This window comes from Pararge aegeria, chromosome 13 (genome assembly GCF_905163445.1).
Source record: "Pararge aegeria chromosome 13, ilParAegt1.1, whole genome shotgun sequence".
Taxonomy (NCBI): domain Eukaryota; kingdom Metazoa; phylum Arthropoda; class Insecta; order Lepidoptera; family Nymphalidae; genus Pararge; species Pararge aegeria.
This window is the reverse complement of record NC_053192.1, coordinates 6,905,411-6,932,516: the sequence shown is the minus strand read 5'-3', so window position 1 is coordinate 6,932,516 and position 27,106 is coordinate 6,905,411. Positions and strand designations below refer to the sequence as shown.

At 33.8% G+C, this 27,106-nt stretch overlaps 2 protein-coding genes across 4 annotated transcripts in view; one reads left to right on the top strand and one right to left on the bottom strand.

The window, feature by feature from the left end:
- The window catches only part of LOC120628980 (serine/threonine-protein kinase unc-51), a 52,078-nt gene that overhangs the window by 13,255 nt on the left and 11,717 nt on the right, over window positions 1-27,106 (top strand). For 2 of the 3 annotated variants that reach the window (XM_039897689.1, XM_039897686.1), the window contains exons 3-8: window positions 14,864-15,080; window positions 16,698-16,771; window positions 17,563-17,723; window positions 20,393-20,529; window positions 24,211-24,303; window positions 26,425-26,544. In XM_039897689.1, coding sequence (XP_039753623.1) covers window positions 14,864-15,080; window positions 16,698-16,771; window positions 17,563-17,723; window positions 20,393-20,529; window positions 24,211-24,303; window positions 26,425-26,544 — 802 coding nt within the window. The remainder of the gene's footprint in view (window positions 1-14,863; window positions 15,081-16,697; window positions 16,772-17,562; window positions 17,724-20,392; window positions 20,530-24,210; window positions 24,304-26,424; window positions 26,545-27,106) is intronic. The other variant, XM_039897688.1, reaches the window with a different exon arrangement.
- LOC120628979 (mucin-3A-like) lies at window positions 8,723-13,570 on the bottom strand. The gene is made up of 4 exons (XM_039897685.1): window positions 13,448-13,570; window positions 11,643-12,975; window positions 11,125-11,262; window positions 8,723-10,113 (listed from the first exon to the last, which is right to left on the bottom strand). Exons 1-4 carry the CDS (start codon window positions 13,489-13,491, stop codon window positions 9,196-9,198), a joined length of 2,433 nt encoding a protein of 810 aa, XP_039753619.1. The 5' UTR covers window positions 13,492-13,570; the 3' UTR covers window positions 8,723-9,195.

Below are 27,106 nucleotides of genomic sequence, written 5' to 3'. Positions count from 1 at the left end.
ATAACACGTGTTGCCCCAGCCTCGTGTAGGGTGAACAGCGAGCGCGGATCTAGATAATTGCGCAGAAATGACTGCTGAGTACCGGCACGACGCGCAATATGCGTCACTCATACTTATATTCTTCATAAAGCAAGGCGAAAGCTAGCGAAAGCGGATTCTCCATGTATCATAACATGTAAACAGTAAACACAATGATATTGCGCAATTGTAGTTGTGCGATGACAAAAAACAAACTCATATCATCATCATCAGACTATGTCCCCACAGCTACAGGACCCACCTAGCAGCACTAATGCGGGTTGGTGGGCTTTAAGAAATATTTTCACATGCTGTTTCTGACATCGAGACAAAGGAGCCAGTAGGATTTTGAACTTACGCCCACCAAGCTGCTCTACTGTGGGTTGGTTTTCTTGGTAACGAATATTATAACATGTTAGTTATAGGTAAGTAATAACCAGCTCCGATGGCTTAACGTGCTATTCGAGACGCGGGAGTACACCGATTATTATCCTTCAATATTCCTCCAATTTTATCCAGATAAGCACATTTTTACAGATTTGATGTTAGAGGATCGGAGATCAGATCCTAAACTGTTATCTATATAGGTTATATTGCGTATAAAACACCTACGCAAACTCTAACGCGAAACGTATAGAGCGCAGAAGACATTCCTCGACCACAAGTCAAATAATAATTATCAATGACACCCTGGCCTCGAACCGATCATGACATTTTAAAAGTTTATTTTAATGTTTGGCGCAGACTATAGACTTTTTGCCGTAGTATTCTTTAATAATATGAACTATAGATAGGATTGCCATTACTTGAAACTTCTAGAAACCAAAACGGGCCGTTTTCTCCTCCGATGCCCAAAACCCGACATACGGCTTATTAACTACACTATAATAGATATATACATGGCAATATGGCATGCATGTGTAAGTGATCTCAACCGTATCAAAAGTATAAAATTACAAATTAAAATTATTGTATCAAAGTTTGTGTTATTTTATTTATTATAAATTTTTTTTTTTACAAAGTCATATGTTAAACTTATCTTCTTCTTCTTTTTAGGATGCCGTCTCCTTACGAAAGTTAGCATTAATTAGGGCTATCTCTACTTTGGACACCGCTGCTCTAAATAATGATTTGGTGCTCTTTCCAAACCATTCTCGTAGACTCATGTAGTACCTAATAAGCGATGGGATGGTCAAATACGGTGACAGTGCGGGACGCAGGGCAACTCTAACTATAGGGCGTATCTTACAAGAATCTAAGCTATAGGATAATAGCTTTAGATATCTTCCGACTGACTGCGGATACAATCGACATTGATAAATGTAAAACGTTTGCTACTTATATGAACTACCTACCTATCTTAAGATGATTAAGAAAATATCTTATTTTCGTTACACATACAATAATGTTAAATTATTTTGTCTTTATTTAGAATTTATTTTTATGAATAAATATATATAATAAAATAAACATACATAGAAAAAAATGTGTGTACCTCATAGTAATACAATCTTTTGTACTAATATTACCTACTCTTATGAGTAGGTAATATTAGTACAAAAGATTGTATTACTTCTAGGTAATACTTAAACAATCTTTATGTCGCTAATAGTAATTATTTCATACTTAAGAGTTTTTTAAGAAACACAATAGGCACCTATAACAAAAACGTTTCGCAATTCGTTTTAAATGTGTAAAAACAGATCGTCAAGAAAACGAGTGAAACTTTATTTTTATTAAAGACTAAAGTTTAAAGTCTCGTTCATTAATTAGTTACAATCTAGTGCAAAATTGGAACCAAAAAGACATACAAATAGAAATTGATAAAAAACGGTTAAAAAGCTTAGCGATCTTAAAAATAAATAAAGTACCTTGGCGTTCACAAGCCTTCGGAATTGTCAAAGATGATATTAACAAATGAATAATCAAAATTCAGTACTTCTAACAATTTAAATAATAAAGCTTCTTATCATAGCGTAATATTAATAGAATCTCAAGGGCAAGTAACCGTCGCGCGTCATGAAGTCCCTTTGTCCTTAGTTATAGAAATACTTGGTGTGTCAAAACTAAAACTGTTCAGCGGTTGTTATGTAAGGAAGCCAAAGAAAGTTCATTGGCCATTGCCACGGGTTCTATTAGCTATAAAGCGTGGTTCATACTTATATGACGACGACATGGGCAATGCGGTTATTATCACAAATATGTGATCATAATTGTATAAACCCGCCAATACGCATTGGAGCAGCGTAGTGGTACTATGTTCTTGAACCATATTCTCTATCATGTAGGGAGTCTATGCCAATCCGTGGGACGTTAATAGCCTATAATAGACACACATAAGGGATGTGACGATGGCACAAGTCGCTAACTTCGCTAGTAGCCGTTGGAGACACGCAAGCTGCCGAGTATTTTGTAGGTGCACCCGTTCAATAAAAACCTGTGTTACTTTTCATCCTAGTTTCCAGATTTTAACATTATAATAAACCATTCGCGATAGTTTAAAAGTTTTTACAAGATTGCCATCCGACCTCGCGACCGTTAAAGAATGAAACTTAGCACTAGTTAAAGTGAGAGCACCAAATATATTTTACTTCAGTTTATTAATACCTTAATTGGAAATGTACGTTTGTCCGTCTGGTCATATCATGAACATAATTTCTTAATTCCAATTCGCATGATTTTATTAAAGAGTGTGTGTGCTTCACTGTTGATAATTTACTATGATAACATTATCGTGATACTTATCGAAAATGTTGTTATTGTTAAAATAACTTTTCCATGCCTGTAAGCTCTGCTCCCATTTGATATACTGGAGAAAGACAATTATATAATTCATTGTAATTTTCCCAAAAAATTAGAAGAAGAGAAATATTGGTATCAAAACGAAGTCAATATGATAAGACATACCTTGATCTAGAATCTAGATCAGTAGTAAATATATTTCAAAAAGTTTCGGCCAATCCACGTTCTTGCCACGTCGCCACGCCCTCTATAGTCCATACCTTCGTATAAACCGCGTCGTGGCTAAGAGTTTGCTGTTTGCAGAGTTGTCATCGTGACTAACAAATTAGCACTTCATTGTTTTTACTAATTAGAACATAATTTACCTTTCAAATGATGAAAGACAATATATTTATACAAGAACCCAAGCTTTTGTTACTCACTTTTTTTATAAAAGTGTAGGTAGGCATATATCCCTACTTTATTTCCTATTTCGTGGGATTGGTATCGTTGGAAGTGGATGGGCATAACTTAACCGGTGACAGACCATCGTGTTTACTCTATACATATACTTTACCTAGTATAGTAAGTGACGTTACCTGTGACTTCGTCCTCGTTGGTTTTGGTATTTTATAAAACGGTTTTCAACCGATAAATATATCCTATTTCCGTATCTACGATGCAACGTATCTCAGTGTACAATTTCGTTAAGGTCGATGCAATGGTGGAATGTACCGTAACCAATATATTCTTGCGATATCCGATCTGAAGGGTGAAAAAATTACACAAAAAAAAACAATTTTTTATTGGATTTTTTACACAACTTAATATCACGTCTTTGTTACCAGAACAGCTACAATTTGTTTCAAGAGTTAAAAGCGAGTACTTACTCTATGGGAAGAATAAATCAAAAACAGAATCTTAAAATCAAGTATTTTTATTATAATATTATGATACCCCACTTGACCTAGTAACCATACTTTTAAAATTTTGACCCGATATAATAGTCTATAATAATTCAACAAGGGAAATTATTGGAGGTATATGGGGACGTTTTTTTTAAGAAAATTAGCTTATTTCGTTATAATAATGACCATGAGGAAATCATAACTAAGTTTTCGATTTTAGTTTAAGGACTGTTAGACTAACTTCGTGCCTCATTTTGAGACTGTAGCAAGAAAGATTTTCACAGCAATAATATTAAATACCCACCTAAGTCTCTAATAAAAGCCTGATTTTAAAATTTCAACTATCGTGAGTAAATTCATCAAGTGCCGCGTCGTGCGATCAAGTTCACGGCTGGTTTCGGTTTTTACAACCCCAAAAAGGTTCGAAACTATTCAGGCAATCTCCATCAAAAATTCACGTGAGTATAGACGTCCGTTACACATAAAAAGGGTGGTCCTTTCTGGGTTCCGTTTTATGCGAATCCCTAAAAATGGGCGTAAATTATGTTCTTCCTTTTTTTAAAACAAGTTAGTATATAATTGGTAATATATGTAAAGTATATGCGTACTACTTAAATAATACATATTGTGATTAGTCGTACCCGGAAGAGCAGGGACGAGTTTTGCGTCGCGTGCCTAAATTGAGACTGAGTTGCGTAGTTACAATATTATTATGTAGCTTATGATATTAGGCACTTAACTTATATATATTATGCTGCTTTAGGCTTACAATACACATATCCGTACTAATATTATTAATGCGAAAATGTGTTAATAAGCAACCAAATCAACTACATTTTTGGCTGAAAGTAACATAAGCTACTTTATATCTCAAAACCCCCCGGGATTTGCAAAAAACCGTAATAAACGCGAACAAACAACACGGGCAACAGCTAGCTCACTATAGTGTTTTATTGATTGTTCAATAAATCTGTACAGTCATAAATAATAATGTACCTACATATTTCTAGAAACCATAATAACTGTGACGTAACGGTAACTGACCTCATGTTTTATTCAAGTTTCATTTTCTCAGATGCTACAAATCGCACGTCGATCAAAAGTCTTAGACCTTCGATATACTTACTGTATTAGATTGACCAAATGTCTGTCTGTCTGTTTGTCTGTCAAATGCAAATGCGATTTTACTGACTTTAAAACTGTTTTTTCTAAGTTATGAAGAATTATTCGACTGAGACCTGTAACTGGTACAAAGAATGGGTTCGTTTGAACGTAGGTAAATGCTTAAAAAGGAATGAAAAAGTTATGAGATAGGTACTCTCAGATCAGATTTTTTTAGAGTTTATTTATGAAATAAGAAACAATTAAAGAAATATTAAATACGCTTATCTGTCTTCTTATGGAAGTTGGAAGTTCTTATGAAAATTTTCTGTATGTTTGTGTACATTATTGGTGTTTTACCGGATATAGTGGATACAGTATACGGTGTCAGTAAATGATAGAAAAAAGAAGGGGTTACAGTGAACAGATGGATATTTGCTAAATCCAATATGGGAAGTATCTTGAAGGTGAAGAAGTTTGATCGACGCGTCGCGACGTGCTGTTTGTGGAAAATAAAACATGAATAAAACATTAGTTCTTACTATGCTATCCAGTATCTACCCATAAATCAAAATTTACGAGTACATGCCAATTTCATTTAAAATTCCTAATTCATAATAAAAATTCCTGCTCAAAAGTAATATCTATCTGAAATTTTAAAGAATGCCTACATCATACATCATGAAATTAAATACGGTATTAACTTAACAAAAATAGACGTTCTTTAAAAGGGGATTCTTATATTCTTTCCTACAGAGCACAGTTATATTAGCCATGGTTACGCAGAAAGCATGATCAAAGAAGTGTAATTAAAGATAATTTTACAGTTATGTTTAAACTGATCACAACGCGGAAGAATATAAACACAAGAAGCCTGTATGAATTAATTAATATCAGGTAATGTGAACACAGATTTGTATAGAAGGCTAATTACAGTTATAATGACTGCAAAGCTATAGTGTTACTTCAAGCTTGCGTAGTAGTTCTTGTAGCAACAGCGGTGGTAATCATTTGATTTGCGTGATCTAGGTAGTTCTGCGAATGAAATGTAATATTACGTACTGTGTTTCTTCGAATGTGTAGTATTAATACGATTGTCGAAACTAAAAAAGTATTGATTATTTAAAGGTTTATTCATGAAAATATATTTAATAGGAAAATATTTCAAGTTACGGAAAAAATATAGCATTGTAATAATATTTTCTCGTGATAACGTTGACTATGAATATTACCACTGCACGTCCATAAGTCAAAACGACGGTATATATTATATGATAAGTGTTGATCCTTTATCATAAATCTACCTCATAACGGGCTCCGCAATTTGCTACTATTAAAATTACGTTATTAATATAAACGTCTCAATAAACGGATACACGAATGAGACAAATCTGTTTAAAATTGAACTAAGTAGCTTCTGGGTTAGCCGTCTTCAAACAGACAAAAACAAAGTTACTCTTTACCTTTTTATTAATAACACATAGATAGAGATTAATACTTGTACAAACATCAATAAAGAATATCTTATAAGGATTATTATGGATATTCAGAGTAATGAGTACATAAACCATTATTTTCACAATTCATATGATTCTAAGTTATGAGGAAGTATACTTTACGTAAAATTATACGAGATTTTTTCCCGAGTATCTTGACCAAAACCCGAGAAAATTGATATCACGCAGATAAAAAGTACTTAAGGAAAACGACAACTGGATAACGTGTCTGAACTAATAAATGTGTGTGATTGCGTCAGATAGGTTGGTCTCTATAAACTTTGCGAGTTTGAAAGTGACGAACCGGAAACCACAATATTTTCAGCTTTCTATCAAACCACCAATGATCTTAATTATTAAACTGGCTAGTCTTGTATTTACTGCTATTGGCCACTGCCAATAGCCAACACTGTTAGCTAATTTAAAAATCCGGCTTTGGCAAAGAGCGCGCCGGCCTTTTGCAATGCACTGCGTTCGTTAGAAAAATATTATAATGATTGTAATGTAGGTTCAAATTCCAGCCATTATCATGTTTAGCTTTATCCCAGTAATTACATGGGGAGCCATATTATCACTACCGATTCAGATAAGTACTAGTAGTTTCGATGCATATGTCAAATTTTCAGGTTATAACTTAGCGGATAGTAATAATAGTAGAAAATTGTAATCAAAACGAAAGCAGGGACAGTAACCTTGACAAAAAAAATTATAGTTTGTTTTGATAGTCAAAATTCGAACGTCGAAACATGAAAAAAACCACCTTAATTCCACTGCGCAATGCATCGGTCGTAGACCTGGCAATGTGCGATGTTTGGGTCAATAGCCTGTGTAAGACGATGTCCTAACAAAGCCCTATCATCTAGGTGGGTAAAGTTCAAGGACCGTTCAACCCATGATTAACACTTTTTGTTTATAAATAAGAGTAAGGCGGAGTGATAAGAAACGAGCGGCTTACAGGCCCAGCTATTTACTACAAGTCGCGTTGTATCATCGTTTTAAGGTCGAATTTTGGTTTGAATGCATTTCTGTAAATGCCTGTCGTAGGAAATCTCACACTAAATGGCTGGTCCTGAACTTGAAATTTATTATGTAACGTTTAAAAATTCGGCGTTATGAATTTGCTAATTTCATAACGATTCATTTATTAGATCCATGTATGTCTATTTAAATAACGCTCATATTATCTTATAGTATGCGTGCCTGATGCAATAATATCTAGTGTTTCAGTTTTTGATTTGTTCAGTGGGTAATTCGTCAATTAATCATCATCAAAATTAAAATACGCGTATAATAGTATATGAGATAAATTATAACGCACGTAACCCATTCAACATACTGATATAATGTTCAAAAACTCACAATTCTCTAATTTTGGCTAAGGCGATTTATTCGCAAAAGTACTTAACTACAAAAATTTGTTACAGTTTCTGGTTATGAACTGTTGGTGCCAGTCGTCAAGTTTCCGAAATATGTTCTCACCCAACAATTAGTAGTTAGTAACCTATTTTCGTTAGTTTTCTAGAAAGGAAGCTAGCAATTGTGTGCTTAACGTCCTTGTATGTAACTGCATATCATGCATATTATTGATTGATGGTTTGACCCCTAGCATGCCTATCAAGAAAGCAACATTGACTGACCTAAGTTTGTCTTTAAATGTTACCGTTCGCCGCGGGCTAACGGAACATTACGGGATGTCGCGGTCAGGCAGGCAGGCAGTCAGGCACGCATCCGTATTTTTGTACGTCTCGTTCTTACTTTACCTCTTTTTCGTTCATACTTATCTTAGTTAAATAATAAGTTGCATACTTACGAAATGAAAAACCGTTGTCAAATACTGTTTTAAACATGTGGGTGCCACCTTTAAAAAAACATGTTTTAGATTACTGCACTGATTTTCACTTATAGTTTACGAATATACTGAATTAAATTTGAACACCACTAACTGGCTATAAAAATTATTCACATGTGCGTATTTTACACTTTATTGGCTTAATTTTAGTTAAAAATATTATATATACGTCAATGGTGCCACGAATACTACTTTAATTTAAAAAAATAACTTGTAACTTCAGAATACCACTTCTTGTACGCGTTGATTCATATAGATCATTTCCTCATTCGCTATAAAATAATAAAATGGCGGACGATGGTAAGATAATTGCTATTTCCAGAATTACAATATTCAGATGCAAAACTCTTCCCTGACTTCGATTTAGTCGGCTGAAAATGCAACAAACGTCACCGTTTACGTGCATCGCGATTATTATTATTTATTATCGATTTCTTTCAGTTAATGTTTTACTTATAAAATCTTAGCGAGTCAATACTCATTTCATGATAATATTATTGGTTTAGTAGTGTGAGCATGCTATTTAGATGCCTGCATTCTGGATGCATCGCGTCAGGTGCCATGCCAACAAACACTTCGAGAAATTGTTATAAATATCATCTAAGTAGCTTTTGTCTGCAGCTTCTCCAACATCTGCATACTTTTCACTTAAATAAAAAAAAGTCTAATGAAATAAGTACCACATTAATCCCTTTTGTAGTTTAGAACGATGCCTACTCAAAATAGAGCGACAGATAGGTAGGTTTCAGATATTCAAGAGGTGTATTTTATAAGTTTTATTACGAAATTTTCACATGAAAAAGAATAATGGTGAATTTATATTATAGTACAGTTTCAATATGTATTTACATTAATTACAACCTACCTTAACAATACTTATTCTACCTTGGGGTTTATTAAATATCATTTACATAACGAAACATACTGCACGGTAGATGTATTAAGTTCAATCCGTGTCACCTATTATTTAAGACATACATCAATAACTGCGTCACCATTTTTGTTAAAAACATAAATATTGTCATTCAGATCGAAACCATTCACTTTAAACTTTATCCAAAGCGTTATAAAAATAAATATTCTATTAAATACTTTTATTATTTTAAACGGGCGATTTGTCTTGCAGAGGAACTTCTTCAGCCGTCGTTCCATTCTCATTTCTACCTGATCGATCATTAGGCCTTGGATCTGAACTAAATCTTTTACGTATAGAACTCCAATTTTTCTTTACTGTTATAACAGCTATTATTATAACCATACCTGCCACAATAACGGCAATCACACTTTTATCTACACCACCGCCTCCTTTAATATCCGTTGTTTTTGCACCAACCGTCACAACAGTTTCATTGTAAGTTGGCTCTTTCGAGGTGTCTATTATTATATTTTGCAAGGCCACCTTTTCTTGCGGGGCATTATTGACAGCAGTCCGTAGGGAAAAATCACTGACAGGTAGAGTTTCCTTGGCCCCAGATAACGTCTCTGGAAACTGCGGTTCTTCTGGTGTCATTTCAGAAAACTCTTTTCTCCTCGAGGTAGACGATATATCTGGTACTGGCATATTATCAGAAGTTTTCTTTAAAGCTGGATTAGGTGATGTCTCTGGTGCTTCGGAAACTGGCGAAGTTATAACTATTTTTTCTATTCCTGAATTCAATAATGCATCTAGATTTGGCAGCGTGCCAGAAGTTACTCTTGATTCTAGGTTGGAAGATGTTTTTGTTGTATCAGTTATATTTTGTACACCTGAGTTTCCTGAGTATTCTTCTGATTGTACGGTAGTGTCTTTTACAATTTCCGGGATAAATGGGATCATACCTGGTAATGTGGCATCAAGTGAGTTATCATTCATGTGGAAAGGTGCATCTGCACACTTAAATGAGTTTTCATTACAAGATTGGGTGCACACAGTAACTAATGTTTCCTTTAATGTTGTGCATAACTCTGACAGTAAATCGGGTGTAACTTCTGGCAAATTTACTGTACGAAGAGCTTTATAATTCAAGAAAGTCTCGGGAGTCTGAAAATAATAATAGCCAATAAAATCAATCCGAATAAAAATTAATCGTTACATATTTGACCAAGAAAGATAAAAATACAGTCATATAAAACATTAAAATAGGATTAAATAGAAACTTAACCGACTTCTATGTGTCATGAGCGTGTTTCAATGTTTATTAAACTTGCACTGATAACAATTGATTTGCAATTGTACTATTAAGAGTTATGTCCTCATTTTCTAGAGATCTTCATCAGATCTTTATAAAATACTAGCTGTTGCCCGCGACTTCGTCTGCGTTTGATTTTGTTTTTAAAGTATTCAGTATCGCTAAGCCTTAAATGAGTATAGTTGTATATACATATAACATGTGACTGTCAATTAATTATAGAAAAATAATTTGCAATAAAATAAAATAAAATGTGTGACTTTACTTAAAGATCTAAGCTATCCTATCTCTTAAGTTGGACCAGACTGCTCACGGTGTGCCAATTTAATTTAAAATCGGTTCAGTAGTTTAGGAGTCCATCGCGGACAAACATCGTGACAGGAGATATATATATATTAAGATTACAGTGCGCAATAAAATAGTAAATATATTGTGAAAAAATACAATAATGGTCCAAATTTGGCGGAAAAAAATTTCGTCTAAGCGATCATAACATCCACCTTTTGGAAGTCCGATTGAAAAAAAATATCACTATTATTATATATTTCATTGATATAAAAGTAAAAATCTTAATCGTCTTTTATCATCATTAATTGTATCTATTGACCTAATGTGAACTTGATCAAAGTTAATTGCTAAATCAGTGCGAGACTATAATGCAGTCTGCAGTACAGGTAGTTGTAGTAAACCACTAACTAGTGGCCTTGTTATCGCAATTTTAACGAAGTACAGTATAGTATTTTCATATAGACGAGATATTCAGGTTGTTTACTTGTAAAAAAGGCTGAGGTTCGCAGTTCATCGCTTGCTCGTTTTTACTATTGTAATGACGACGAATTTTCGATATTTATCTTGTAACTTACCACTTTTATATCGTTGCCGGCTAAATCTAATTCTTCAATTTTATTCGAAAATAAAGTGTTCTCTAAGTCTTTCGGATATTCTAAAAGACGGTTGTTTGCCAATTTTAATGACAATAATTCCGGTAGTTCACTGACTGACTGAAAATATAATTAAAACAAAAGTTAAAATCAAAAGTATCTGGTTAGTAGTACACTAGTAGATAATACTAGCTCTAATAGTATTACACTAATTTATCTATTGACTTGGTACTTATGTAGGTATGTACATAGGTATATACGTATGCACGAGGACGTATACGTATTCTAAATGTGATCCAGAACATAGTTTATCTGCGTTCCTACAAATGCGTAAGAAAGTACCAGATATCCACACAACATAATATATATTATTTTAAGCTGGAACGTCAATAGTTATATACATATGAAATACTCTATATTTAGATTTTGACATTATTTATTCTACCTAAGATTATGTAATAAAATAGGATATGAAAGTAGTAATACGATTAAATACTTACTCCAGATTCCAATTCAGTAATTAGATTATCGCTTGCATCTAGCACTTTTAAGTTCTTTAGTCCTGAAATTGCTTTAGGTATCACTGATAATTTATTATTATGTATTTTCAAAGTTGTTGTTTTTAAATCTAAAGGCGTTGGTAGCTCTGTCAGATCTTTATTCGAACAGTCTACTATTAAATTGCTTGAATCCCCTTCTGTAATACATACACATGGCTTTGGGCACGATGACTCATCAGTAGGCATAGGTTCCACAACCCTGGTTTCACTGACATCTTTATTAGTAACATCTGCTTCAGTTGTCAATGTTGGTGAAATTAACAAAACCTCTGATATTGTAGACCCTGACGGTGATTCAGTGGGTTCCGCAGGCGTGGATTCAGTGCCACCATTGGTTGTTTTCTGCTCATCTTTAGTCATTGTTGATTCAGCTACATCTGTTACTGTAGTCCCTGTTGTTAGTTCGGTGAGTTCTGCAGCCGTGGTTTCACTTCCTTTATTGGTAGTATCTTGCCCATTTCTTGTTTCCATTATTGGTACAGCTACATCTACTGTTGTGAATCCTGACGTTGTTTGAGTAGTTTCCGCGGTTGTGCTGAAACCACCTTCATTATTAGTAACTTGCTCATTATCATTTGTAATGGATAAATCTTCTGTTGTAAGTCCTGATGTTCGTTCAGTTGATTCTGCAGCCGTGGTTTCACTGCCTTCATTAGTAGTATCTTGCGCATCCTTCGTTAGCAATGTTGTAGCTGCTATGTCTGACATTATTTGCGCAGCGGTTTTTTCAATGATTTCACTATTAGTTTCTTGTTCATCTTTAGTTCTCAATGTCGACGCAACTGTATCTGCAATTGTTGATCCTAAAATTGCTTCAGACAGTTCCGAAGTACGGGTTTCGCTGCCTTGAATACTATCTTGCTCATTATCTGCTGTCAGTGATGACGCATGTATATCAAGTTTTGTAGACTCTAAAGTCGCTTGAGTAGTTTCTGCAGCTGTGGTTTCAGTGTCTTCATCATTATTAATATTCTCATCGTTAATTACTGATGAAATTTCAGCTCCATCTGTTACTGAAGATGTTGGCGTTGGCTCAGTAGGTTCTCCAACAGTGCTCTCATTGCCTTCATCAAAAACTGTTTCTGCATTAGCTGATGTCGACGCAGATATTTCAGGTATTGCAGATCCCGAAGTTTGTTGAGTGTTGTCCGCAGCGGTTGATTCACTGCCTTCAGTACGTCCATCTAATTCTGAATATTCTGGAGGAAACTGGTTGTCAGTCTCAACATGAATAGGCAATTCTTCTGCATTTTGGGATACCACGCTCCCAATACTGAAATATATTAAAACATGTGTCACGTGACTACATACAAACGATATATTTTGTTTATCATAACGAGCTGACGTAGAATTGCAAAGTACAAAGATAAGAATCATGATAACTACAAGGGTGTACCTAGCGTCTGAGAATGAATAGTCTTGAAATTATTTAAAAAAAACTAACCATAAGAGAAAATTATTATTTATATTACAATGCATTGAGCGATTTTTCAATAAATGAACTTAAAAACATATGATAATATATAATCATCTATTCATAATTATTCATGTAGTTTTGATTCGTAAAAACTAGTAAGGCAGCTAAATTTTGTGGTCTGTAATAAGTCAACCATATTAAATATACATTACAGAATATTATATATTTTTAACTAGTTTTAAAACATTTAAAATCGTACGATTTTCCAATACACATCTTTGATTATCACCTTTAATTGATTTATTACATAGGAAAATAGAATACTCACGCAAAAACTGCTACTATTACTGAGTGAAAAGATCTGATCTTCATTGTAACCTACAGTCACAAGGTGGTATAATATGCCGACTGTTTATAGCAGCTAGTACTTTCAGGTACTAGTATCGCCGGTTCGCGAAACACTAACTCAACTGACACATAACTATTATCACTCAATGATAAGATTACCTGCGGCATGGCGCTGCTTATCACGAATCAAACTTGATAACATTGTACGAATAAACGACGAAAATTTATCGGTTATTACAATTTCGGTATCTCATCGTTTTAGAACAGTTGAAAAGCTGCCAGATCTGTATAGGTAGGCAATCAAAATACAACTGCGGTGATAAGATTAAGAGATACGTCATTGAAGTCATTAACAGCGCTGTATATTTTTTGTGTAACGATGATTACCGCTAACATAAATTTTCTACGAAATAAAATCGACATCCTCAGAAATATGACTTCTTTTAAATAGATACGCATTGTTTTTGGAATTATTGTTCATATTTTAATAACCTTCATGATTAACAGATCTTTGAAGTAGTAGTCGGCAATCAAAATAAAAAATCCCAAAAATTTGTACAAGGAATATTTAGCTTTCTTTGCTATAAGCCGCGAAAATCTGACTAAAGATTTGTCTGGTTATAAATTTTTCAATCTTTAAACAACACACCACACAAATATTCCAAAAGCATGCTCTCTACGCACGACATCAGCATCATCGGCAAGGAGCATCCTTACCAAAGAGATCATGCACAATTGTTACTATTTGATTAAGATTGTCAGATTTAATGAATTCCTATAAAAACTATTCAATTGAAAAGTAGAAGTGAATAGAAAGCGGCCAAACAGTTCATTTGTGAATATAAGATTCTTCAGGGATAGAGGGTCTTAGGATCTTTATTGTTCCTCATTTACTTTAATGACCTACCCTACCATTTTAAGGACTACAACAGAAAGTTATAATATGGGTATGTGATGGTGAATAAACCAAGCATATATAATAGTCATATTTGAAGTAAATGTTAACCGGTGATGCACTGCTAGATTACATTGAATTAGTAATAACAGGGCGCGAATGGAACTTTTGTAGCATTCGTTTTAAACAAAAGAAAATATACGTATCAACATCTACTATTTTGTATTGAACTCTATGTGCCTGCCTTCTATTAATATATAGTAAATCTATAGATACAAAAATAATAATTCTCTTAACAGTAGAATTGGGAAATGGATTGCATTGATAATTAAATATAGGTCTATATATATATCTGTATAATAAAGTGTTGCTTTACTAAATAATCACCAGTGGTCGATTTGTATAAAGTATAAGTATGGATAATTAATATTTTCCCAAAAAATACGTAGTGTGTTTACAGACAATCTAAACTTTAACTAACGGTTATTTTTTGTTTGGCAGTATTGCAATGGAGGCGACCTGGCAGATTACCTACAAGCAAACAGATTGCTCAGTGAAGGGACCATCCGGACTTTCCTTCGGCAGCTGGCGGAAGCGATGCGTGCTATACACGCCAAGGGTATCGTTCACCGGGACCTCAAGCCGCAGAACATCCTCCTCACACACAATGTGATGCCGCCGCGAACGCCACACCCTACTGAGATTACCCTGAAAATTGGTAAGTTTCGTTTTTATCTATTGAATTTTATATACATTGAATCCTTTTACTTCTTAGTGGAGATGAAAAAGCCCTAACCAAGGAATAGTTAACCAGATAACCTCGTTCATAGATAGATTCTTCTTTTCAACCAAACTTCTGAAAATATAGCACTGGAGTAATTTATATGTATTACAATAATACAAACTACAATATATATTGAGAATATTATCCATCGTTATCGTCTTAGAGCTGTTTCCTTGTAAACTAGAAGCTGGTGGCATAATTCCCACGAGTTTTCAATTCTGACCGTGTTACTTTTAAATGCCGAGCTTAATTTCGAGGTGAATAACACCTATATGTATATTGTATTCATTGCAATTTTATCAATTTATTACGATGCACTTGCATTTTCTTTATAGTCGAAACCTTTACATTTTACCTGTCAGTCCATAACCATATCCTGCATATCTAATAGGTACAGACTAGAAGATAATTTTTGGACATATTCAAAATATAATACTTATCTTGTTTAATTTTCCGACATAATAATTATAGTACGTATCATATGCTGTTCTGGAAATGGTATATAAGTATTCTAGCCTCCCTAATGCATACGAATCAGTCAAGTTTGTGCACATTTTTAAAGTGACGCGAGTTTGGTGGTTTTGTACACTCCATAGGACTTTAAGGACCGTTCAATTTGATCTCATTTGCTTTGCTTTCAAAACACATGGTGACGAGAGCGATAAAGTAAACTCTCGTTTATAGACACTTTAAATCATAAGTGTCCATAGATTTGTCACAATGTTTTAAAACAACAAGAAATTCCGCTTAGTTAGGCTCTTTTGAAAACCTTGGTGTTCTAACGGACGCTAAAAGCCGTAGATACAACTAAACCATTTAGCTTTCCAGTACGATGCCGTACAAAAGCCAATTAAGGGTATGATACTGAACAGTTGAAATATTCCTGAATAGCTCATTCCGCCTAAGCGCATTTTTCACTAATCATTAAGGAAAATTCAATGTGTCTGAATAGTAAGAAGTGACAACTGATGATTAATCTGTTATATGTAACTTCACGGAAATAATTCTGCTATTTTATTGTCTTACTAGATGCACCCTGCGGTGCTACCCACGGTGAATGAGTCTGTTTTCGTAATGGAAATTAAAAAAAAATACTTCAACTTAGTTTCAAGTATTTCTATCGCGAAATAAAGTCGTTTGGTTACTTTTTTGGGCGAGAAGAATGGGCGACAATTGGTGTAGAAATACGAATGTTCCTGTAAACACCCTTGGAAATTTGATGTTTTCCAGCGCTACTCGTAAATGTAGTCCTTTATAATAGTTAGGGCGTGTAGAAATTGCATATAACTAGTTAGGGCGTGTAGAAATCACAAACAAACAATTTTCTATATTTATAAATTATATAAATATATATATATAAGAATATACTTGGGACTACCCTACGACGTTTATAATTATGATAAAAATTTTGAGTCATATATAAGACTGCACCATAGCTAAGCGTAATTGTTAAATACGAAACTTTTTAATATCAATATGCTTTATTTACAGTCCCTGTATTATGTTTTAATAGTCACTTTCAATTGTATTTTCTCTATTTGTTAAAAATAGCGGACTTCGGCTTCGCGAGGTTTCTAGAGGAAGGAAACATGGCTGTAACACTGTGTGGATCACCTATGTATATGGTAATTAGAAACATGTAATTTAGTATTGGTTTTATTAACATCCTGTTTTTTAAGGTTCTTCAATTTATATCGTAAGCACCTAACTACGACAGATAAGCTATATGCAATCTTATAAATTAATCTAAAATTTTTAAGAACTTCAAAGTGAAGTACTAATTTTTCATTCGAATAAAAACAGGTTGTACCGAGCATAATTGCTATCGCTACATCAAATTTAGACAGTTCAACGCATTGTAACGCCTGTCAACAACTTACCCTCGTAGTTCACCATCGTCATCCTCAGTCTATTAGTTTCTCAATGATGCTCACACACTTCAATGAGAGAGGGATATAGCATTTGTACCCTCCACGCTGCTACAATGCAGTTGGTCGGTTTTAAAGATTGTAATCACATATTTGTGATGATAACCGGAACGAAAGGCTTAACGTGCCCTCCATGGCCCGGAGGCCTAAACAACGTTAATTTCCTTGCTCCTGGCTGGACGAGTTTCTTGTGTTGATAACCTAGTGGTTAGGGCTTCGGCCTTCTTTCGAGGGGACCGCTTTCGATCCCCGGCACGCACCTCTAACTTCTCAAAGGCGTATGAAGTCTACCAATCCGCACTTGGTCAGCGTGGGGCGTGGTAGACTATGGCCTTGGAACTCTCTACAAAAGACCTATGTCCAGCAGTGGACTTCAATCGGTTTAAGTGATAATGATGATGATGATGATGATGAAACAAAATAATATTAGACCAAGCAACCCTCGTTTTATTCGTTAGCATCTCGTAAATGGGAGTTTTTTTTTTTAGGCACCCGAAGTTATAATGTCACTGAAGTACGACGCAAAAGCTGATCTATGGAGTCTGGGTACGATAGTCTACCAATGCCTGACAGGCAAGGCGCCCTTTCAAGCCACTACCCCTCACGAGCTTAAAGCATTCTACGAGAATAGCGTCGATCTACAGCCCAAGTAAGTTCTAGTCCTACCAAATCTAAATTTTCTTTTACATTAGAGTTTTAATACAAAGGAAAATGACTTAATGTTTACAACGTGTAAATGAAAACCGAAATAATACTTAAACAGGTTTTAGAGGTACATTATGTACTGTTTCTGAGACTTATCTGTTTAACCGAAAACCATAGTTTATTCGTAAACCACTGCCATAGTTTTTACTAAAATAAATCAAGGGGAAAATAACTAAATTAACTAATAACAATATTCTTTGTATATTGAAAATCTTTCTTTGTTTCATAATTATAAATAAATAAAAAACTTTAAAAAATATGTGCATAAAATTAATTATTATCTTCTTAAATAGTTTTTTTTTTCATATATTATTTTATTTATATTACGAAAATGAATTTTTCTTCGATTCATCACTTGCATTTTTTGTCTTAAGATAGGTATAGTCTAGATTCAGACTACGTTACTATATTTTAACAGTCACAGTAAATACTAGCCTCGCTTTGCTTCTGTTTTTAATATTATCTCGCAATACCGAGGTCACGTTATTTTCTTGACCACTCCCACCCAAGTACCTAATTCAGACACTGACGGCGCGAATAGATTAAACGTTAATTCAAATTAAATTAACAATTTTTTTGTGTTTACTTTACATCGCCGTGTTAACAGGTGTGCTTGAAATATATAAACGTGATGCTTTTTTGCTGGTTTTTTAAGCTGAATATTATCTGCGCAGTCAGTGTCCATGTTCAAGGTCTGTTGTAAAGTGGTTCGAATTAGGCGCGGCTCCCTTGTTTAACTATTGCGTTACAAATTATGTCATACGGTAACACTGTTGCTAATTTATGTAAAATAAAATATACACACGACCATCGTTTATTTACTTGTCTTATGATGTAAACAATATTTTCATTACTTTTTAGTGTAAAGTAGGTTTAAAAATTATGTATGTAAAAAAAACAGGATAAAAAGAAATTTTATTTATGTAAATGTGTTTATATTATTTTCTTAAAAATTAAAAAAAAACGATTAAAAGTTAATTTTTAAAAACCCTTTATGACGGGAGAGAAATTTATGTTATTATTTTAATTATTCGGATGAGAAAAATTGTATATAAAAGTAAGAGAAATATAAGAAGAAGGATAAATAGAAATAAATTCCACTAGATTACACATTATCGTCATTGTTTTGTATATATACATAACATTTTTACGTGACTTCCTCAATGTGCTTGGCTAGATGGCGTCTAGACTGCTATGTATGATTTACAGGTAATCGAAATAGTTAAAATACATAAAGTTGGCGTGTAGACTGTAGATATATACACGGACTAAAAAGATACACATTATTTATATCTTTTTATTTATATAAATGAAATACAACTCATTTAGAGCAAAACCTGAAAAGTTGGCGATGGATTTGTAACCGACACTTGATTTAAAACCTAACTAAAATAACTAACGTTTAATTTTTATATCAGTATTGTTATGCACTTTTTAAAACTGAGTTCTGGGTAAGAATTTTCGTTCTTATCAGAATATAGCTCGCACAGAGGTAACAGCTGTCAATACACAATATTTCAATACTATTTACGTGTATGCGAGGCGTATTGATGCGTATTTGTAAGAATAATGTTAACATTTATAATGTCAATTATATTCACCATAGTGAAGCTAATTGACAATATAAATGTTAAAATAGTTAATTTGTTTAATTTGCTAGTTTTTGAATATAAAATAGTTGTTTTACCGTCTTGCCAAATGCATTGATGTAATTACTGTTTCTCTTCATTTAATATCAATCCTCTTGTAACCGATCTAGATATAAGACTAATAAATAATTATTTGATTGTTTGTTTGTTCCGGAAGAGAGCGATGCGTGCGCGCGAGCATCTGTATTTCGTTTCAACACCCGTGTTTATTATAAGCCTAATTAACGATTTAACCGTTCATACTTCTAGAAATTAACGTTAGATAATAATATTTTTATATTATTATACAAGGCGGTGTTACAAAATAAAAGTTTTTTTTTTGCTTTTATCACGGTTTCATTGTTCGTTGCTTTGTTAAAAACGACTTAAGCGACGTGACTACGAACGACTTTCGGATCTTCTTTGTGAGAAAAATCTTGTTTTCATTACCCTTTACCTGGCTAAGGAAACAGACTTTACGTCTAACTACAATCGCGTTTTCGCAATTGCTCTAACAATATGAATTTCATGGATTTAAACATATAGAAATCGATTCGGCAAGGTCCCATCTAACAGCCAGAAAATTTGTTTTACAATTAAAATATATTTAGTACCTAACTGTTACTTATTGCTACCATAGAGTATTATTAAATGGTTCCCCTTAGATTTTTCTTCTTTATTGAAAAAGGCTCTAGGTCTTTCAGTTTATTTCCTTTCACTCATTAAGCTATACAAAAATATAACTTAAATAAGTCCTAACAGTAAAAACTTACGTTAGTCTAAGACTAACGATATATTTAGTTATCTGTTTACCAACACTCAGAAATCTTACTTCTCCAAGAAATGGTAAAATAGAGCTCATTTTAAAGACTCTTTTCGCTTTCTTGATACAAAATCGATGTAATCCGTGACCCTAATGTTCTAGGGGAGGTCACGCTAAGTCTGAATCATGGAGAATACCTACATATTTATTGTTTTATCGCAGAATGCCTGCGGGCACCAGTCCAGAGCTATGCAATCTTCTGATTGGACTGCTACGACGAAACGCGCGGGAACGAATGCCCTTTGAGGTTTTCTTCAACCACCCCTTCCTACAACGGCCCAGGACCACATCCATAACAAGTAAGTGCCATTGCATTATATTCTGCTAATGCTTTATTTTTCTGTACCCACAAACGAAAGCACTTAGTACAGAAGGGGGAATTAGGGCGGACCGTTAAATTTGTATGATACAAAGTGACGTTGCGGGAAACCGGCCGAATTATGTATACTGATTGTACACGAGTAGCTAGAGCTGATTAGCTCTTTGAGTGTCTACTACCAACGCATGACCCACCTACCTCATACAGTACAAATTATAACAGTCAGCGTTTGCCAGCTTGACCAACATGTGTATCTTCTATATTTTGCCCACATTTGAATCACGAGCTGTGATCTGAGCATGAACTTGTACAAAGTTTGTAGGATCGGTCGACTGACGGTGCAAAGAGTCAACGCATAAAATTTGAAAAGCCTATAAAGGAGTTATATTAAATAAAAAAAAATAGATCAAAACTTTCGTACTTTCATTATTCATAGTTTAGAATTTATCAGAATCATTTGAACAGGTATACATAATATATAGTAGAGATTAAAGATTATTATTAAATACACGACAAAATAATTAGATAAAAATGCTGAAGTATTTCTAGACTGCCGAATATTTTAACTAGACAATCTGTCAGCTGCCTTAAAACTTTAAAATTTTGACGATGTTGAAATAAGAGCTAAAGTTATTGCAAATGCTTTGGTATAAAAACACTGTAAGCTTAATTCTAAATGACGGCAGTTAAAATAAAATATACACAAATGGGTGAGTCACCTTTATAAAAATTAATTATTTGCCCCTTACCCTCACCAGCGTCAATTCTAAAGCTTAGTTTAATGCTCGGTTTCAAAAAGCGATTATATTAAAAGTCAAATCTACAAATTGACGGCCGATTGGCGCAGTGGGCAGCGACCCTGCTTTCTGAGTCCGAGGCCGTGGGTTCGATTCCCACAACTGGAAAATGTTTGTGTAATGAACAGGATTGTTTTTCAGTGTCTGGGTGTTTATATGTATTTATGTATATATTATTCATAAAAATATTCATCAGTCATCTTAGCACCCATAACACAAGCTACGCTTACTTGGGGCCAGATGGCGATGTGTGTATTGACGTAGTATATATTGACGTAGTATATATTTATATTTTATTTATTTATTTAAATATACTTGTAGAAAGCAATAATATTGATGTGTACATATATATTCAATTGTATGCAGTGAGTTAATTATTACGATGAAATGTTTTTTTTTTTATATTAAATTGTCTATACAGGTACGTTTAAAAAAGTAATCCGTTATTTTCCGTATTGTTAAAATCATGTTTTAATGACAATACACGAATGGTGCATAAATTATCTTATTACTACGCTCATTAGCTTAAGTATCTACGCATTGATTTGTGTTTCCAAATTACTTCAACTAACTTTACATGACGAGTATATTTTATGACTATTTAGCTAGTCTCTAAATTTGACAGATTTACTTTGCAACAAATTGCCAGAACGAATGAATAAAACGTCAAAGGAGAACACAATGGCATGAGGTTAAATAGTAGAAGGCTTTACGGAAATTTGTCACATATAATAATGCACACGTAGTTTAGAAAGTTTTCGTGTCCACTTTCTGCTTTTGCAATCCAAAAAGCCCATTAACGCTGTCAACATGCTATAGAATAAGGAAAAGGCTTTGTGATTTCAACGACATTGCATAACATGCATAAATAATTTATCCGTTCTATTATGATAGCTCTGATGATTCTGATTGAGTAACCCTGTTGGTTATTGCCATCTTAAAAGTTATACGCCAATATAAATATACCTTTACCCTGCACGTGTATTGATGACTCATTTATTCTATAATGCACTCTAATACGGGGGAGATCTGCCTATCCTCGCTTGTTTCCAGAGACGTTTTGCATAAATGGTAGAGCCTATAAATAGTATTTGCTCTGAAAATTAGACAGAACTTATAACTTAGTCTTAAGGCAATAGTGCCTTAAGGCTTATTAGTGGCTAAAGTCGTGGCTTCATATAAAAAAAAAAAATGGCCGCAAAACAAAAATGTGTTCCGAAAATTATGGAAAAATAGTTATTATACCAGTTCCACATATTAAAGAAATACAGGAATAGTTTTCCTAGTTGGCACACCGTAGCTCGCGTCAGCATAAATCGAATTACACTTTAATCGATGAATCATTATGCAAATGTTTCCTAGGTAGGATTAGGTATTAATAATGCTTTTACACATACTCGTGTACTATGGGTATAGGAAACATTTCGACGTTTTTCATAGGCATACCATACTCTGGCTATTATTTCCGAAGTCGCTTAAGCTATTAGGTGCTGTATTAGCTGCTTACTGCTGCGACTTCAATACTATGATATCTCAATCAAGTGTGTATAAAGAAGCGAATAATTATACCGTGCAGACGCTTAGACGCCTAAGTACTAGAGTGTGGACAACAGAAACTCGGGCCATAGTGTTTAATATTTGGCCAGCCTTTGATTACCGATAATGCTTTTACCCAAAATGATGGCTATATTATGTATGTTATTAGGTATACCTATTTACTTATAAACATTAAACATACTTAACAGATCGACATATTAACTAAGCGACAAACAGCCATCTCCTGCGTAATGCATACATTAAAGTTATAATTTGTCTATCTCGTAAACATTTTGTATCCACATTGATCTATTAGCTAGATAGAAAGATATTAGCCGAAGCGCCAAAATAATCTCCGCAGCAACGGGTCTTGTCCCACCGTCAATAATTTTTCTCTGGTTCCTTTATGTGCAAGTTCTTTTAATAACTGGCCTAAACAATGGCAACATTTTATAGAACAAGGCTTTTCATTTCGAATGCTGTAATTTCATTTTGTTGTGTTTCCGTATTATTTTGTATACTAATTCAGCCAAATGACTCATTTGTAAGTAATAGGCACGTTCTATTGTTTTGCAATGGGAAACAGTCCACTATTTGGGTTGTTTCTCGACCTTATTTGCAGTTATTGTGTATTATACTGTATGTCCTCAATATGAAAATGAATAAAAGTAAAAGATAATTTCCTTTAAACCTTGGTCTGTGATGTCAACTCACAATTTAAATTTCATCGATATCGTGCATATTTCTGGTTGTCACTCTATCTGTGTTTCACTGTGCGATGGGTAACCGACGCGTCGTTGGAGTTATAATTTAAATGATTGTTTCGTTTTTGTTTTATATAATTTTTATACATAAGTTAGTCCTAAATGATCTAACAAAAAATTGTAATGGAAATGACTATGAAGAAAAACATTGAGGAGTGTGATCATTAACCTCTCTATAAATACTTAATTGGATGATGTCAGTACACAAAAAGTTTCTATCTACAATAAGTTTCATCTGAGTGCACTGACCTTACATTTATTCGTCTTAACTTGAATCGTCTATGCTGTGTCAAGAGGTAATATTTCATTTGAACTCTTTATGTCCTGGATACCCTGACAATACTGAGATAAAGCCGAGTAAATAAACCTGTGACTTAATATAAAGGTCTTAAAGTTGAATTCAGTCTAGCTCATGGTTTAGGCACTACGCCACTAACACTACTCAGCTATTGTTTACATGCATTTACATATCACGCTTTCTAGTCCATGAATTTTTGAACATACTACATAATTACAGGTCTTGTGTTAATAATAGTGTGGTTACGGTATATGAATATTGTTCAGGTTTGGACTCGGATCTGCCTGACATATTGGAGTGCGATATCGAAGGCTGTGTTGAAACTAACTGTATCCTTGAGGAGTCTTGGGACAGCCAGGGTATTACTTTAACTATTTACAGTAATTATGCTTGACCTATGGGACCATCCATTAGTTACCTCACGCCTTCTTAATTCTTAACCATATCATATTGTCACTTTGTTACATTCATATAGTTGTTGATTCAAATCGTTTTAATTCATGTAATCGCTTATCCTTTGTACCCATTTATGATCTTAAAAAGGGCATTGAGTATTATTCTGATTCTGCATTGTCAACATTTGAGTCACAACGGGTAACGTAATTAATTGATGGTCTTTGCATGGGGTGGACTAATAATTTTGTCTATTCCTTTTTACTGCGATGTCGCCATTTTTTTGAAGTGAATACTAAACAGCTTGAGGCATGGCTTTGGTTGTTTTAGGCTACACTTATGAATTAAACCACAATTTGGTTCAAAGATTTAAGGGACTAGGGTACCTAAGTAGCACTATTCATATGGTATCACTCACCGCTTTATTTATCTTGCATCATCTAATCTTATTGCTCTTGTTCGACGATAAATAATCTGAGTGTGTATAAAGAACCATATAAAAGATTCCTAAAGATTTTATTTACATAAGAGTTGCAATGCCAGCGTGTGTTGTCAGTGTCAATATAAATTGTACGAAAACCATTATTTTAGTGAGGAAGAGCCTTCATTCACAAATCGTTGTAATAATAATAAACTAAACAGATTGAATAGTTTCAGTCACGTCATCTATATAGTATGTTATATAAATAATCACTTGTATTAGTTGCATAATATGTTCAAATTTGAAATTAAAACATTTTATTTATCATGATATTCTTAAATTTAAATGAAATCCTTGCAGTAAACGAAAAGGTTTAGGCCAACAATTGTGCCTTTATTTTTTTTGTATATCCCTCCGTGATATCCCTATCGTCTGAATCCCAAAAAACTGTCGGAGGGACTCTCAAGCTAGCATGGCTAACCTTAAGCATTCCGGCACGCACTGAAAATAAACATGGAATATTTAGGCCACGGTCTCAAGTTTCTACAAAAAATGCTTTTGAATATAAATGGATTACGTGAGAAAGCGTTGCTATTACAATAAACCTTAATTTTAGATTACTAAATCCCTTCAAGGAAATAAAGAGACGAATTAAATTAATATATTATTATTATAAAATATATTATATTATTATATTATAACGTTGGTGGACTTTTTGTTACAATGTCGCTTTTATATTAATTTTTATAAGTTGTTTATGTAAGTTAAGTGCCTATCTTTAGTTATAAATTAGAGAAGAGTAGGTCTATCTACTTTTGAGTGCCAACAAAGAGTTAGCTCTTTATTTTTATTGGAAAAATGTTATAAGCGGACATCGAAGCAAGCAAAAAAACCACTCTATATATTATTGTTATACTATACACTACATTGTATATAATATGGTTTCAATAAAAGATATTATATCGAATAACTATACCGAAAAAATCTAAGAACTAGCCCGTTTACAGCTATTTTTGAATATACATAATATATGGTAAAATTCGTAATCGTACGCAGTCGATGTTAAAAAAAACAGATTACCAGAGACGATTGGATTACGGTTACGGACTAGTTGCAATGCAATTAAAACATCGAGACGCAAAAACATATGAAACTAACGTAAAACTTTTATCGCAATCGTCCCAATGATTATGCAGCCTTTTTTTTCGTATTCGAATAAGGCTTTACCATCTAACAAAATTATAATTTATTGTATCCAATAGCAACCAAGCAAGTAGATACCGCTTGGGCTTGCGTTATAAAAATACCTCAATCTTTTTCTAGCGTTTTCGTACATGACTTTTGGTAATTATTGCTGCTACCCGTAATCCAGCCTGTTTTTTCCTGCTTATTTATTTTTGATAAGGTTTTATTGAATGTTTGCAGGGAGACAGTCTGACGTCTCAAATAGCAAATTGCTTACGCGTTTTACGGGAAAATCTAAGGAAAAATATAGGAAGGGTTGAGATCATTTTATAATAAAAAACATTTTAACCGACACAATAGGTAAATACATATTATGTAAATCGTAAGCACAGGTGTAAATTTTCAGTTGGCGTGGCACAGCAATTTAAAGTATTTATAATTGTGTTGAAAGTATTAATATTATAATAACCCGTTTTGACAGAAACAAGTTCCAGCAGTGCTCTCCCGACAACGTCTGCAGCACGCGCACCTTTATCGGTGCTTCACTCGCAGCCGCAGCAGGTTATGCAACCAGCCAAAAAGCCAAAACCCTCTTCATCATGTAAGTTTCTTTCACTTCTATTACCTTTGTTTATTATCATCCTTCATACAGATCGCATTATCTTACTTCTTACAATATTGTTACACTGAAGTAAGCTTGCGTCTAGTCCAGAGCGCCCAAAAATATTGCAGACCGTAGGTACCATGTACAAAACTAGCTTGTGCCTTATTTTAGCTCGGCCAACTTAGAGCGCACGGAGTAGGTACCCCACTGTAATCAACTTATGAAGTTTTGCGTTCGCAATTAGGGAAAGCTATTCACTGCGTAGCTGTCTGCTGTGCTTCTTTTAATTTCGAGTAGCAAAGCTAAATCTCAACATTTTTATAAGTTTTACCACCTATTCTGAAGAATTTGTTCGTACTTACATTTTACATATTATGTTTGGACGTTCATCTTGGAAACCGAAGGGTTGAGCGCGATTTGAAAGGCGCTTAAAAAAAATTATCCCTTATTTGACCTGTTAAATATCATAATAGACAAAATATGAAGCAAAAATTGGTACTGTAAATTATATTTTTGCACTATGTTTCTAATAACAAAATAAAATAAAAAACAACGTCTG

Coding starts and splice junctions, on each gene's coding strand:
- LOC120628979 (XM_039897685.1), bottom strand. CDS start 13,491: ATGAAGATCAGATCTTTTCACTCAGTAATAGTAGCAGTTTTTGC. Junction 12,976..13,447: donor GTAATAGTAGCAGTTTTTGC/GTGAGTATTCTA, acceptor AATATATTTCAG/TATTGGGAGCGTGGTATCCC. Junction 11,263..11,642: donor TTACTGAATTGGAATCTGGA/GTAAGTATTTAA, acceptor TTATATTTTCAG/TCAGTCAGTGAACTACCGGA.